At 35.2% G+C, this 16,901-nt stretch overlaps 1 protein-coding gene across 5 annotated transcripts in view; it reads right to left on the reverse strand.

Moving 5' to 3' along the window:
• cntn3a.2 (contactin 3a, tandem duplicate 2) overlaps window positions 1–16,901 on the reverse strand; it is a 101,565-nt gene that overhangs the window by 21,143 nt on the left and 63,521 nt on the right. For all 5 annotated transcript variants that reach the window (XM_083570117.1, XM_083570119.1, XM_083570118.1 and 2 more), the window contains 7 exons: window positions 15,041–15,170; window positions 13,219–13,369; window positions 10,274–10,401; window positions 8,856–9,025; window positions 5,973–6,090; window positions 4,629–4,787; window positions 1,969–2,118 (listed from right to left, as the gene is read on the reverse strand). In XM_083570117.1, coding sequence (XP_083426243.1) covers window positions 1,969–2,118; window positions 4,629–4,787; window positions 5,973–6,090; window positions 8,856–9,025; window positions 10,274–10,401; window positions 13,219–13,369; window positions 15,041–15,170 — 1,006 coding nt within the window. The remainder of the gene's footprint in view (window positions 1–1,968; window positions 2,119–4,628; window positions 4,788–5,972; window positions 6,091–8,855; window positions 9,026–10,273; window positions 10,402–13,218; window positions 13,370–15,040; window positions 15,171–16,901) is intronic.

The following is a 16,901-nucleotide window of genomic DNA, read 5'->3' on the forward strand; positions in this document are numbered from 1 at the left end:
AGCCACTCCTTGGTTATCCTGGCTGTGTGCTTCGGGTCATTGTCATGTTGGAAGACGCAGCCTCGACCCATCTTCAATGCTCTAACTGAGGGAAGGAGGTTGTTCCCCAAAATCTCGCAATACATGGCCCCGGTCATCCTCTCCTTAATACAGTGCAGTCGCCCTGTCCCATGTGCAGAAAAACACCCCCAAAGCATGATGCTACCACCCTCATGCTTCACAGTAGGGATGGTGTTCTTGGGATGGTACTCATCATTCTCCTTCCTCCAAACACGTTTAGTGGAATTTTGACCCAAAAGTTCTATTTTGGTCTCATCTGACCACATGACTTTCTCCCATGACTCCTCTGGATCATCCAAATGGTCATTGGCAAACTTAAGACGTGCCTGGACATGTGCTGGTTTAAGCAGGGGAACCTTCCGTGCCATGCATGATTTCAAACCATGACGTCTTAGTGTATTACCAACAGTAACCTTGGAAACGGTGGTCCCAGCTCTTTTCAGGTCATTGACCAGCTCCTCCCGTGTAGTTCTGGGCTGATTTCTCACCTTTCTTAGGATCATTGAGACCCCATGAGGTGAGATCTTGCATGGAGCCCCAGTCCGAGGGAGATTGACAGTCATGTTTAGCTTCTTCCATTTTCTAATGATTGCTCCAAAAGTGGACCTTTTTTCACCAAGCTGCTTGGCAATTTCCCCGTAGCCCTTTCCAGCCTTGTGGAGGTGTACAATTTTGTCTCTAGTGTCTTTGGACAGCTCTTTGGTCTTGGCCATGTTAGTAGATGGATTCTTACTGATTGTATGGGGTGGACAGGTGTGTTTATGCAGCTAACGACCTCAAACAGGTGCATCTAATTTAGAATAATAAATGTAGTGGAGGTGGACATTTTAAAGGCAGACTAAAAGGGTCTTTGAGGGTCACAATTTTAGCTGATAGACAGGTGTTCAAATACTTATTTGCAGCTGTATCATACAAATAAATAGTTTAAAAATCATATATTGTGATTTCTGGAATTTTTTTTTAGATTATGTCTCTCACAGTGGACATGCACCTACGATTGCAAAATAGCAGGTTGTGCAAATACTTATTTTCCTCACTGTATATATATATATATATATATATATACAGTGAGGAAAATAAGTATTTGAACACCCTGCTATTTTGCAAGTATATATATGTACATATATATATATATGTGTGTGTGTGTGTGTGTGTGTGTGCATATTATTCTATGCAGTTATGATTGGCACATATTGTGTCCTAATTGAAGTAGCTGTTTAATAGTATCATGATTTGCATACCATTGCATAAATGACTGCCTGATACATAATATATTATTATATTTATGATGAACAATCAAAAGATTAATTAATTAGATTAGTAATTAGGTATTTTGGTACAAAGTGTGGCTGCTGTATTTTGTAGTTTATTTTGATACACTTTAAGTTATTTGGTATTTTATTTTAAAATACATTTTGATGTATTTTTGCCCAAACCTGATTGTATAAGCATATGATGTGTGTAATATTATGTATGTAATTATGTATGTAGGTGACAGATATACAACCTTGACCCTTGAAAGTCATTTAAAACATCTATGAGCAGTCATGAAATAAGCTACTTACTCTGGAACTTAATATAACAAGACGAACAATTCCTAATGCAGCAAAACAAGGAAGTGGATGATGTGCAAAATTGAGTTTTGCATCATCCACAAATCATATATGTATGATTGTAATTAAAATATATGTAATTCACATTGAATTTGGGTAAACTGTTTGCATTAATATAAACATGAAATGCAATTTATTTTGTATTCATGATGATTTACATACCCTATGGATCTACATTTTATTATATTTCTTCTAGAAATAAATCTGCTACAACTATATAAAGTCTGGTGTTGAGGGAATATCCAGTATTTTTAAAGCATTATTCTAACAATAATGCTGGAATGCTGGGACTCACCTCCATCCTCTGTCCTGGTTTTGAGCGAAGCTGGGCTTGGTTCCCCTACGCCAACACTGTTTCTAGCCAGCACCCGGAACTCATACTCCACCCACGCATTAAGGTCTACCACTGTAGCAGTCAAAGTGTTCCCATCTATCACCTCGGGCACTGGGAAGAGATAAACAAGCTAGCCTAGACAAAATACTCTTAATTACCTGCAACTCTGACAGCAAAAACAGGGTCATTTTTTTTATGTAAGCTTGTGTTGCCAAATGTTATCACTATCTAACTCTAATATACTTTACAATGCAACCCTTTTCTCCAGTAAAGTTGAAAAAAAAAAAACATTTAACGCTTAATGATTATTTTTTTTAGTTTTGCAGTATTGCATCACAAAATTTTAAATATAAGAATAGGATTTTATTCTTGTTCTTTTTTCAGGTGACTTTCTACAGAAATAAAATTAGACAATGTAATTAGATGGCATCAGTGTTATTTGGAAAATTATAATAATAAAATTATTTATTTGAATAAAATAAAATAAAATAAAACAAAAACATTACTTATTCACTCTGCTCAGAGCACTCCATTGTGCATTGTATTTAGGTAGGAGTGTACAACTGTAGCACTCAAATTTCACCGGTGACATTTAAAACATGACATTTTACCATTTTAGATTAATTTTTGAAAATGTTCATAAACATTAATTGAATTTAGTTAATTAAATTAAAATAAAAGTATGGCTTTAATTTGTTCATTTGGAAGCAAGGTTCCTTTTTTACCCTGTGCTTTGGCTCATTGCCTTGTTGGCAGAGATGGCAAAAGTACACATCCTTCACTCAAGTAGAAATACAGATACCCATGCTTTAAAAAGTACTAACTGTAGATTTAAAAAAAAAATTAAAGTAAAGAATTTTGGGCTCTGACATTTTACATAGCCATTACTACTACCTGTTTAAGTGTCACGCTGGTAACTGAACCTCACTTCATTTTAATATATTAAAACAAAAGAATTAAACATTTTGCTTCCTATTGAATGTCATCTGGCTGTACAGCCACCATATAGAACACAAGCAGAGAAAATATGATGATGATCAGGTGATCAAGGACGTCTCTGTTCTCAGTCATCACTGACTCTCTCTGTCTCATCCACATTAGCTATACTGCTTGTTGCCTTCTGCCACACTCGTTGTTAGCTTGTGGTTTGTAGAGCCAGGAAATTATACATCAATAATAGGTTGAAAAAGCCACGCAATGAAACACAAGAAATAGGTTGATGTGCTGAAAGCGGCAAGCAATACGAAAAAAATATATATATTCATCAAATAGAACAGAAACTAAAGTAACATGCCTGGTTTAAAAATGTAAGTAGAAAGTACAGATGTTTAAAATAAAAAATGTGAATAAATGAAAGTAAAAAGTAAAAAAAGAAAATAGTGAAATAAAGTACTGATACCAGAAAAATCTACTTGAGTACAGTAACAAAGTATTTGTACTTCATTACTTTCCGTCTCTGCCTGTTGGGACAAATTTTGGCCACATTTTTCTGGCTTATTGTTACCCGGGTGTTTGTCTGCATTCAGTCTTCACCAAACATAACACTTTGCTTTTCATCCAAGAGGCTCAAACTCTTTTTCCTCCCTTTCTTCTTTGCTTTTAGATTTAGTCACATTCCTTCCATCAAACTCCAGGCATACCTTTATATTACCTTTTTTCAAAAGTGGCTTCCTCATGGCCACTCTCCCAGAGAAGCCAGATGTGTGAAGATCTGATAATATTGTTCAGGATTCAAAAGATTCTTTAATTTTTAGATAGTGAGCTTTGTACCTCCTTCAGTGTCATTGCTGGCTCCTGTACACCTCTCTGAGAACTGCCCTTCTTGGTGGTGTTCTCAATTTGGAAGAATAGCCTGATCTTGGGTTGTGCCATATTTTCGCTCTTTGTTTTAATAAATTCTACAGTGCTCCCAAGATGCTTAAATGGTTTGCTGACTTTTCTAATAACCATCATCATCTTTTTTTTTCCTAAAATCCAAAAGCTTCATAGACTAATCTGAGCTGCCATTTTAGCTGTGTGACAATTACTGAACCCCCACCCCTTACTGTTAAAGCTTAAAGTAAAAAAAATAAACAAGGATGTACCCTTTCCAAATATAATGTGAATACTGAAGAAAATTAAGGTTCTAGCCTTAATGTAGACATTTCACATAATACCGACCAGTTAAGATTTCTATTTGTAAAAAAAAAAATCTGAGCACTTTAATGAAATTACTTACAAATTTTCCTTCTAATATTCTTTCATTTGACATAGCAATACAGCAAAAAGAGAAATAGTCACTTGGGGGGAAAAATGCTTTCTAGAGGCACTCACTATAAACTCACTGATACCTGTAAGTGTGCTGAAAACTATTTTGGTCCTGAATATTTTTTTATTCTGTTAATATAAACCTTATTTCTCTAATATAATAATTTTTTTCACAAAATAGTTTAAGCATACTCAGTAGAAATTTAGGCCAGTCCAAAGCTGCATGATCATTTTCATTTAAACACAAAATAATTCAATTTCAAAAGTATTTTAAAGATATGTCAGCTTGCAAGTCCTAATAAAAAAAAAAAAACATTGTACATAAATGCAAAGAGCCAATAATTGTATTTTCTGTCAAGGTAAGTTCTTGTTACCTGTGTTCACTGCCTGCCACCCCACAGTGAAAGTCGTTTTGGTCTGGATGATGTAGCTGAGGATGGGACTGCCATTGTCTTGGCCAGGCCTCCAAGAAAGCTGCGCTGTGCTGTCTGTGATCTCTTCTACTGTTACATCGTCTGGAGCTCCAGGGGGACCTGACTCAATTCAACAGTTTAATTTTTCATTTATGACTTTATTCATTTAGTCATCAAGGTCTAGATGTTTTTTTTTTTGGTTACATATCCGAACTTGGGTGAAAGCTAGGATTATAGAGGTGGGTTAGTCACTGAACAGTGGCGCCTGAGTGATTAAAGGTTAATGGTGAACAGTGGCAGTTCTGGGATTTGTACTCACTAAGACAAATAATCTACAGTTAGCCTCAATCACACTATACCCCTGGAGCTGTCGAGAAATACGTTCTCTTCAGGCCTCAATATTATATTAACTGGCTTAATGTGATGGAAGGCTGTATTTGCTAGGATATGACAGTAAGCCAGGCTTTCCATAAAACTAAAGTGCATCACAGCTACAATATGTAACAAACAAACAAACACCATTATTTCAAACCCAAATGGAACAAATGGAATGGTACTTTGCGTTTTAATGTTTGCTAAGCTGCTGTACTATTTCTAAGCTTTCTTTAATCTTTAAAACTGCAGATGTTGACCATGACGGGCAAAGATTAATTAAAAGGTATTGATCCTCTAAAGCTCATTAGTGTTGTATGATAAGCAGCTTTGACAGGTTCTACTAATTAACTCATACTAAAGGAACAAAACAGATAGATCAATTCATATTACATGAAGAGCTCAATAAAAAAAAAAAAAAAAAAAAAAAAAAAACATGATTAAAACAGGAGAGTGTAAGCACTGAAGTTACTCATTTGGTAATTAAGTCATATTCTACACCCAACATAAATGTTATAAGTGTACATACAGAATGTAAAACCAGTTACAGTTGTATTGTACTACTTATGTTTTACTTTATACCAACATAAATATAATAAGTGTGTATATATATATATATATATATATATATATATATATATATATATATATATATATATATATATATATATATATATATATACACACACACACACACACACACACACACACACACACACACTTATTATATTTATGTTGGTCTAAAGTATAATATAAGTAGTACAATACAACTGTAACTGGTTTTACATTCTGACATGGAAGTACAATTATTGAACATAATTAGTATTAATGACCTAATGACAAATATAGTCTCTCCCCCCTTTTTTTTTTCAAAAATACTGTTTTGGTATGCAAAGATTTTTTCCTTGAAAATATATATAAATATTTTTTTACCTTTTACAATTAAAATGGCAGCTGCAGACAAACTTTCTACGTCAGTGTCAATGACGCAGACATACTTCCCGGCGTGCTTCAGTTGAACATTGCGTATCATTAGATCTCCAGCAACCCCCTTTAGGCACACACACACACACACACACACACACACACACACACACACACACACACACACACACACACACACACACACACACACACACACACACACACACACAAAAAAACATGCAGTCTTAATTAAATATAATGCAAAAATTAGTATCTCTAGCATACATATTCAGAAGAATTATAGAATGTGCATGAATTGTAGATGAGGTTCATTTAATGACATTTACTATAGTGTTTAATATGTAGGCCCCGTATAAACATTCCCCATGTTTAACACTACATTGGGTAGCTATTGAATTTAGAATATAATGGGGTCTAATTAGAGCTTTAGCACAAGAGCTCTACAATAGATGTGATAGAGATTGGATGCAGCTTGCAGACAGGCTGAATTACACAACAGTGCTTGTGATGAATACAGATGCACATGGGTGCAATTAAACAAATCTGTTAATTTAATAATGATAAAGAAGATGGCATGTTATCAGGGTAAAGTTGTTGAAATGCAACTGGAATGTCAGCTATGTGTATAGGTTTGTATGACTGCAATAGAATAGAATAGAATTGGAAGTAGTTTTATGGTTGCATGACAGACATTGCTGGAGCTATGGTTTAAACTGTTTACCAAAAAAAAAATCTTTTTAGGGAGCTTACACATTAAGAGAAAGACTCTTCCCTGGACAAAATCCCATATCAACCCATGATACCTGGCAGCCCACCAATGCCAGCAAAACCATATGGTCATAAACAAATGAACATGAATGAATCGAGACACTAAATGCAACGAGTTGGCAGCTCATCTGGAGCTGGAGTAAAGAGCTTAACACTGGAGAAGAAGATTATGTAATGAAGGTGCTTTCATGTCTTAAGTGTAGGTGGCTAGTGGATCTGCCACAAGAGCACCAAAACCACAAACCTTGCACCATTTTTCTTCTCTGTTCCTTTCTCACAACACTAAAAAAAAGAGCAACTTCTGTGGTACGACTTTGTTTTGTGGCTTCGTGTTTCTTAAAACCATATAACAAATAAAATAGCAAAATATTCTAATCCTGTGTAGTTACTATGTACTAATATTATGAAAAAATCATTTAACAACAGTTAAAGATTCTCAAAAAGTACATGCATTGTTCTAAACAACAATGGTGAAAGGCATGCAGACATCATAATCTCAATCACACTGATGCAACTGTGATTTTTAATTAAATTCTACCATTACAGTCATACCTCTAGGCAATAACAGTCAGACGAATAAAAGGCAGCATTAATTAATACGCATTTTGAGTCAAAGGTAAGCCTGCAGCTTTGCTTTCATCATGGAAAGCAGTCCTATGGAACTCCTGTAAAGCCGTGAACTTCAGACTGATAATCCACCAGATAAGGGAACGTTGCAGAATTTGTGGAAAATGGAAACTTACTACAGATATGAATCACTGTTCAATCTAAAAAAATCTAAAATAAAGGTGTATGTGAGCATATGCCTGAAGGCTGACTGATCTGATGATGAGTTTAGTATGATCAGCAAACTTAATCAAGCATAAGAAAGAAAAACTTGAATTCCCAACTGCTGCTATGATTTATAACTTTGCTTTCACAATGGATTACAACATACATACTTCAAAGCCAATCTAATTTCCGCACTTCATCCTTGTATAACACAGCTTTATAAAACTTTCTACAAGAGATGAAAAGTAATCATGCAGATTCAGTATGGACACAATATGTATGCCTGGAACTTTTTCTACCTCCTCCAATGATATTAATTATTGTCATTATATAGCCAAGAAATACTTTTACATTTGATATTTATGAAGCTCGGACTTTGCAGGTCACTCAGCATCAAATATGATTCAAAGTCATATGAGGGCATTACACAGCAGGCTAATTGATTTTTAGTGAAAAGAACATTAAATAAAAGCTCTAAATGATTATTCAAAGGGGCCAAAGCAAAAGACGTATCTATTAAGCATGACCTGTGTATTATACTTAAAGGTCTGAACATTTTCACTAAAAGCCAATGATTATAATACAAAAAAACAATCATGAATTTGACTTAGATTCAATTCAATACATTTTTATTTGTATAGCACTTTTAACAATGGACATTGTCTCAAAGCAGCTTTACAGAGATCAAGTTGTATACATAAATGTTTAGGGCCACTAAGCTTGTTCCTTATAAAATTAAGAAATAAAAAAAGAAATTATAAAAAAATTGTATTGCCCCTATGTGTCTTTATTGGTCATTTCTATTGGTGACGTTATTTATAGTGGATACTATTAAACATATTGTAAAAATAATTCCAAGTTTTTACATTGTCTTCTTTGGTTTAATAATGCACATAAACAAAGTACATTGTAAAAACTATTTATTTAAACAGTTATAGGTTTGTAATGGTATGTGTAGTGGAAACTGTGAAAATTATTATTATTATAATTTCTTTTCATAAAGGTTGTTTATGTGGAGACGAACAATTCTGATATATGATCCTACAATAAAAAGCAGGTTACACCAATGATAATTAATGCAGTTAAAAACAACAACAACTAAAGAAACAAAACAATTCATCTGTTTTCTTTACATACCAGGCAGGAATGAGCTAATATGTATATATATTTCTGCATCATTGCTTTAAAAAAACTACTAAAGACTAAAGATTTTGTGAGGTTTGAAATTTATATTAAGCTAAATCTATGTATTTTAATTATTTTAGGTTTTATATATTAATTTTAATGTGGCAAAATAAGTCAGTATATAAAGTCAAATGTTTTGCCACTTACCCCACCAACGTGCTCGTAATGCGGGTCAAGTTTGTTGAGGAGCTGACCGTTAAAGGCCCAGGAAAAGGACACATCCAGAGAGGCATCGCAAGCGATCTGGCACGGCAGCACGATACTCTCGCCCACTATGATCTCCATATCCACTGGGCCCTGAGTGATCCGTGTGGGATCTGAGCAAAACATCCCACACAACCCCGTGATATAAAATACTGCTACCTATCAATCAAATGATTTATTTTGATTTCAATACAATAAAAATTTAATTTGAAAATACCCATTATTACATACATTATAACTGAAATGCAAGTTAAATTGTCTTAGTAAAGTGAAAATTTTTCTTACACCTTGGGATTCTACAGGTTTGTGGACGTATACATTAGGGGTAAACACCCTTCTTGGTGTTTTGATAGTAGAACATGCCAGTCCAAAGCCTGGACTTTAACTTTCAGTAGATACTATTACTTACAAGCATTGGCCCCATGGACTTCACTGCCCAGAACTTACGCACACTTTCATGTTCATTGTCACAAATAGTCTGATTAGGCACACTCACTTCAAACGACTAAAATGATGTTAATTAATTCTAACTGATAATCATGATGAAAATGAAAAGATTTCGAATATAGTCACATCTATATAGTATTTCTTATACAATTGTCCAAATATAACAATAAAACATAAATATTGATATTGTTACTTATTTAAAGCCGGCTGTTTTCTTCTTCTTTCTCGTTTTCTTATTGGAAGATAATTATTTTTGAGCAAAATGATGTCCATATGGAAGAAAACCTCAAATGAATTTAATAATTTTAGATTCGGTTTATTGTAATCTTATAATAAGAAATACTATAAATCAGACTATACTGAAGATGTTTCCACTTGCTAGGATTTTACCTTTTTACAACCCAAATAAACTACACAGGATCACAGCTATAAAAGCAAACTGCACACAGAAGTAAACCTTAACTGCGTTCCTGCAAAACTGCAGACTACTGCAAATAAACAAATTCCACCCGCGCATACACATCTCTATTGAGCACGTCTGACAATCTGAATTGAGTAAGCATTGTGGTGCATTGCTTTCAAGCTCTTGCATAGAAAATGACCAGATATCTTTCCTCTCCAAATTCATTACAATGGGCAAAAAGTTCACCAGAAACTCAAGATCATGCATTGCCCACAAAACAGGCAATTTCTCTTACGGGAAAGTGATCTGTCTGACTTTATTTCACAGTCATTGGGGGTGTAGGGCTAAAGCAGCCATTCTCACACATAACTCAAATCACCATCCCATTTTCCTAAACACAAACACTGCCTGAATGCTTGATAACTTAAACACCCTGAGTGCTTCTGGGTACAGGGCATATAACACTAAAAACAGCACCCAAGCCAGTAAAAATGTAAAACAACACACCCACCTGTGACCAGTAGTCTTCTGGTGGTGCTTGCCATTCCAAACTGGTTTCTAGCCAGGCATGTGTAGCTTCCCACATCTGTCTTGGTCACATTTATAATACGTACTGTTCCATCAGAGAGAAGACTTATCCTGTAGGAAAGAGAGAGAGACGAGCATTATCCAAAATTTAAACCTCTTTAGCCAACAGAGTGTGAAGTTTCATCTTGGCTTTTTAAAAGGGCCACATTAGTGTGTGTTATTGGATTTGAACATCAATCATCACTTGCTGGTGCAGGGCTCGCAGCTGGGTGATGCATCTTCCTGGCGACAATACAGTACATGTTTATTACTGTCAGTAAACATCCCTTCGAATGCGCTGTTGATGAGGCCTGTAATGAATGTGTTGCATTTACAGCCACATCATCTTCTATTACTCAAGAAGCCTTTGGGGAAACAGTAATCAAGTTCAGCAAAGTTTTGAATATCTTTCATAAGTCTATGTAAGTTCGAACATATTTTTTTTTCTATTTTTCTTTTTAAGAAAAGCATCCTGTGTTATCACCCATACCTCAGTAAAAAAAAAAAAAAAAAAAAAAAAAAAAAAAAAAAAAAAAAATATATATATATATATATATATATATATATATATATATATATATATATATATATATATACATATATATATATATAAATATATATATATATATATATATAAAATATAATCAGGGAATCATGTGGCTGCAAGACAGTGCAAAACATCATACACATACAGGTCAATGTTTCAAGTAATGGCTTTGACATTGACACACACACACCTGGGATACAAATTTTATTATTAACATAATGTTCCTCTTGTTTTACCCTTATTACTATACACTATATATTACTTTATAAAACTAATTATATGGCGTTCACAGAAACAAAAGGCCTCATTTATCTAACTGGATATAAACCGGCCTATTGTAAGTAAATGTGTAAATTTACACATAGGAAGATTAACTAATGTAATCCTTGACTTCAAATGATCTAATATTCATAGTTTGCTGCACATTTATAATGTAGCTTGTACATTTTAGATTTTTTATTACATGTAGAGCATTTAGGAGATGCCTTCATCCAGACTTATCAAAGAAAAAAACACATTATCATACTTATTTACTTGGTAAATAAGAGAACATAATAGAGAACATATTTAGGAGTTTTATATTATTGGCATCCGTGTAAGAATATATAAAATAAAAAAGCAAGCCAACACAAACCCTTACATTCAACATAATGAACTACAATTAACACTGTTCATTCAATTATGACTAAACTGACTTTACTAACAGGTTGATAAATATCAGAGTGTTGGGGATCTATAATGCTGGGTTCTAATAGTGTAAACTGTTTTTGCGTGTTCCTGCAATTAAATTGAACTGCTTTTTAGACAAACACTCCATGGCATAACACTAATGCCTTTTCTTCTCCCTATGAGTTCCTTGACACAATAATTTCCAAACCACTTAATCCTAATTCGCTAGAAATAAAAAAAAATCAGTTTCAGCTTCAATTCAGTTATCACCTCCTACCACGAATCATTTCACTCCTCACAGAATCTGTCCAAATTGCTGTGCAACCCCCTACCAGGCCAAGCTAATCGTCTCTTTCATAGTCCAAGAGCACTATGGTCGGTGTCCCTCCACAATTGCTGTTGCTCTGTCACCTTTTGATAGCTGTTACAACACTACAAGTGTGGCCGGTAGTTGTGAAAGGAGGGGATAAAATAAAGTGGGGAATGGTAGTGATATGATCAAGGAGCTGTTTGTAAAATTTTTTTGATGAAAGACGAAAAATTGTTCATCAGCCTTTTCAGTATGAAATTTAAACATTTTCTGTTACCCTCAGAATGAATAAAAATTTAAATAACAAACAAACATTTGATGAAAATGTCAAAACAGACAATACACACACCTCGCCCTTTGCTTTTTGAAGTGTTTGTAGTTAAAATTTAAACAAACAAACAAACAAACAAGCAAATAAATAAATCAGTAAAATATTTTTGAGTTTAAGTCCTATCCCAAATAGTGCACTTGCAGGAATAAGTCCTAGATTTTTTATGCCCACTAGGTCCGCAAGGCTGTTGGGTGTCCCATTTCTCATTTTCAGCTTCAGAATGGTGCTCACATGCTCATTCTACATGCATTAATTGTGACCTTCACTGAAAATCGAAATGGATTTAACAGCGGATTCTTACCGGATGGTGAGGGAAGGTAAGACATAGTTAAAAGTTAAAGCTAGCGCAGGCATAAAAAAAAAAAGATATTCAAATAAGCCTTGAAGTGCCAGTTATTTTTAATGTAACATGCAATACAGCAGCACAAGGCTAACTAGACTAACTCCCAATCTGATGAAATAATGCTGCTTTTGGTTGTATTTTTTTTTTTTTATTATTATGATTTAATTAGACTGTGAAGAGTTAACGAATGTATTTTGATCGCATTATAACATGTTATTCAGAGGTAGGCGGATGTATGCGCAAAAATAGGCAGAAGGTCAAGTAATCAGTCAAACAGAGCAATACATAAAAAAAACAAGACAAAAAGAGCAAACAGGATAAAACAGAACACCAAAAAGGCAGCAAAAGCTTCAAAAAGAATAAGTGACCAAACAGATTAAATAGATAGTTCGATTGAGAGAAAACCAGGAATGTGTGCTTAAAAAAAAATGAGTTTGACCTTTTTAATGTCTTGCTTGTATTTAGATTATGAATTAAGAACAGTGGCTCTTAGATAGCCAGTGCACCTTTGTGACTAAAATTTGACTAAAACATAAACATAAACATGCAAAAATTATCCTGTTACAGTTAACAAGGTGAGAAGAAAAAAAAATGTGGCAGTACAAAAAGGACAAATAGGAAACAAGAGTGATAGCCCACTAAGGAGGAAAAAAGAGTAAGGAAAAAAAAGAAAGAGTTAATGTCATTACCTCTCTGTGCTCTGGAGCTGTTCACTGCCTTTCCTCCAGGATGTGATGGGAGGGGGATAAGCTTGGGGCCTGCACTCCATAGTCACAGTGCTGCCAGTTTTAGCTTTAAGTAGTGCTCGCACTTGGGATCTGGAGAAATCCGGAGGTGAGGCTGAGGAGAAGAAGAAAAAAGCAGTGCAAAGAGAGATAATATGATAACTTGTAGAAGCAGTAGAGTGAACTGATGCAGAGAAGCATGAAGGATAAACTGATCAGAGGAGAGCAGAGAACACCAAAGTGTATGAACTTATCTTACTATGAGACTATATTTAAGAAATGAACATCATTCTACACTTCTTCAATTTATGTTTTGATGATGATAATGGTGGTGGGGAACCTTGTCTAACATACCTTATCTAACATGAAATCTAGCAAATGTGAAGGCCATAGCCTTAAAGTATATAAGTGGGACCTCATCCCCTGTGGATTCAGGTATTGCCATTTATGGACCACTTCCATGAAAGGGGCAATCAGTCAGAATAACGATTTGTTGCTTTGTAGTGACTCTTTTTCGTATGAGGACAGAAACAGCCAAACTATTCCAGAAAAAAAAATCCTCATTGCATAACAACGCCACTGGTATTTCCTTTGATAGATTGATAAATAGACTTATAGATAGTCACTGACTCTCAAAGGAAACTGATTTTAAAGGTGTACAAACTGAGAGCAGCACTAACTCAAATGGGCATATTTTATCACAATAGTTACACTGCTTTATCAAGATAGAGAACAACAATACTAGATCAATACAATATGAAGTAAGGGCAGAGCAGTGGAGAGTGGCAACTGATCCAAGGTTTCTTGCTGTTGGCTGCAGCACTGCGAGACAGCATCGCTATTACTTAATTAGCCTAGCCTGTTCAGTCAGCCCCTTTATAAAACATAGTCAGATGCTTTATATGCCACTTTGTTCTGGAACAACAGTGGCTTCAATTGCTTCCCTCCTCACTCTCACTTCTTTTTTTTTACATCCCTGCATGAACACTCACTGCTTTCTCCATCCCTTTGATCATAATGCGGCTTAAATGATGTATTCAAGTTATGTAAAAAAAAAAATAAATAAATAAAGAATAAGGAGAACTTTTGGTCATGCTCTTACATTTGCAATTCAGAGAGCAAAAACTGTTCAAAATGGCAAATGAGTTTAGTTACAAATAATTATTTTATATTATTACATTTTTTTTTTTTGCCCAAACTTTCTTGCTTTTGTATTCAATAGCAATTTCCATTCATTTACAAATCCTCTCTTATTACCATAGACACAGAGTGTGAGCCAAAAGAAATGTTTTCTTCACAGCATGTAACAGCTAGAAACATTACATTGTTTTTAGCTGTATTTAGATAGTATCTAAATAGTTTTAGATATTATTATCCATCTGGAATGGAGACTCTTTAATGTCCAATTGCAAAGGGTTATGATATAGCTCATCATGGTCTCATAATGTGCTTGCGCAAATGATTTCCTAGGTATGATTGCAATAACAAAAATAGAGGAAATGCCACAGCAATTATAACATCGCTTTCCAAATTTTCAAAGATGTTTTTCAATGCTTTTATTTGATTATAATGCTTGTATTTCTGCTTGATTGCAAAAAGATTTACATTTGTTTTCCCTTAAGTTAAACTAAATTGTTAAGCCTTTAGGAGAAGGTTTCCAGAGTCCAATACATGCTTCAGTTTCAAGACACAAAGCAATTTGTGGTGAATAGGAAAAGAACAGAACAAAAGGATGCAAGTGATGACACAAAAGACAAAAGGAGAAGTGTCTTGAGAACTGTCTTACCAAGCACTACCAGCTCAGCGCTGAAATAAATTATGCCGTGTTTGTTTTCCGCAACACACTGATACATGCCAGTATCAGACATGTTGACTGAAGCTACAGTAAGAGCTCCATCCTCTATGTGAATCCTGTCCTGCAAAACACACACAAACACTCAGAGAGAGATACAAAGAGAAGACAGAAAAAAACACCACTTAAAGATATACATTTCTCCTTGTAACTAATGTATCACGACTCACACTTACTACATTGCCATTATTACACAAGGAATATACCATGGACCTTAATTCTGCTAGATTCCATGATTGTAGCTGAGTGGAAGACTAATTTCCTGGGCATTTCCTTTCAGAACCCCATGGAGGCCATGCAATTGCTATAATGGTTACAAGGTCTTTATGTAGTGGGCACTCATAAATAGTGTAAATACCACATTGAAAAGAGATTAAGAATGTTCTTCTTCTTCTTTTGGCCCTTCCCGTTAGGGGTCACCACAGCGGATTGTCCATCTCCATATCACTCGGTCTTCTACAGCCACCTCTTTCAAAACAACTGCTTGCATGTCTTCCTTCACCACATCCAAAAACCTTTTCCTTGGCCTTTCTCTTTTCCTCCTGCTTGGCGGCTCCATCCTCAGCATTTTTCCACTGATATACACAATGTTCCTTCTCACCTTGTCTCCAAAATGACCTTCATGCACATTTCATCTAATAAACTAATTTCTAATCCTGTCCATCCTCAACACCGCATAGAATATCTCAGCATCTTTAACTCTGCCACCTCCAGCTCCACCTTCTGTCTTTTTGACAATGCCACTGTCTCCAAACCATACAACACAGCAGGTCTCACAACTTTCCCCTTTACTCTTGTAGATACCCTTCTATCACAAATCATTCCTGCCACTCTTCTCCACCCACTCCACCCTGCCTGCACTCTTTGCTTCACTTCTCTAAAACACCACACACTTTGCAGAGTTGACCCTAGGTACTTAAACTTATCCAGCCTCACCGCCTCTTTTCCTTGTTACCGTACCACTCCACTGCCTTCCCTTTCATTCACACTGGAGAAAGATTGAGAAGGAAAGGTATTAATACCGCTTCCTAATGAGGATGGGAATCACTATACTTGTTTATATTCTTTCTTCTAATCAGGATAAAAACATTATTTAATGATAAAAAACATTCAAGTAGATACTTTTTTTTTTCTTCAAGAATAAGAATAAGTCAAAATTCTGAATGCCGCTCAGAGATAAGTCTATTGAGGATAAAAAGCAGGCCACTGAGAGTGTGGGTCAGATGAACTGAGCATAGTTGCAATGAAGCAAAAGTCAGTTTAAAAGTTAGATGGTGAACATAATGTTGGTAATTTTATCTGGATGTGTTGGCCAGAATGTAGTACACTTTGAAATCTAATGGAAGAAGGCACATCTTCATTTACCCAGAGGGCAATCCTGTCTTTAGATAGCAAATCCTCTCTAATGGTGATGCCCAAATCACGTAAACATTGACCCACTAGTTGGCATTCAAATGGACATTGCACTTTTAATGGCTTTCACTGGACACAGCTGGCTTGGGCACACTCTCACTTGCAAGAACAGAGAGGTTGGTAGATTTAATGATATACTTTGACAGTATCAGTATCTTGGTAGGAATTTTGGTGTTAGTCACAGTGTGAAATGTGTGAAGGCACCACAGTGCTATCCAGAACAGTGACAGTGACATAAAACCAATCACACGCCAATACATGCAGGCTCAAGAATTCAGACTCTCTGTCTGTAAACCGTGCTGAGCAGGAAGGTTTCACTCCCACTCTCTGTACACAAACAGATTGACTTCTTCTCTTCTGTAGGTCTCTTAAATAACCTGAA

Source organism: Silurus aristotelis (genome assembly GCF_946808225.1).
Source record: "Silurus aristotelis genome assembly, chromosome: 19".
Taxonomy (NCBI): Eukaryota; Metazoa; Chordata; class Actinopteri; order Siluriformes; family Siluridae; genus Silurus; species Silurus aristotelis.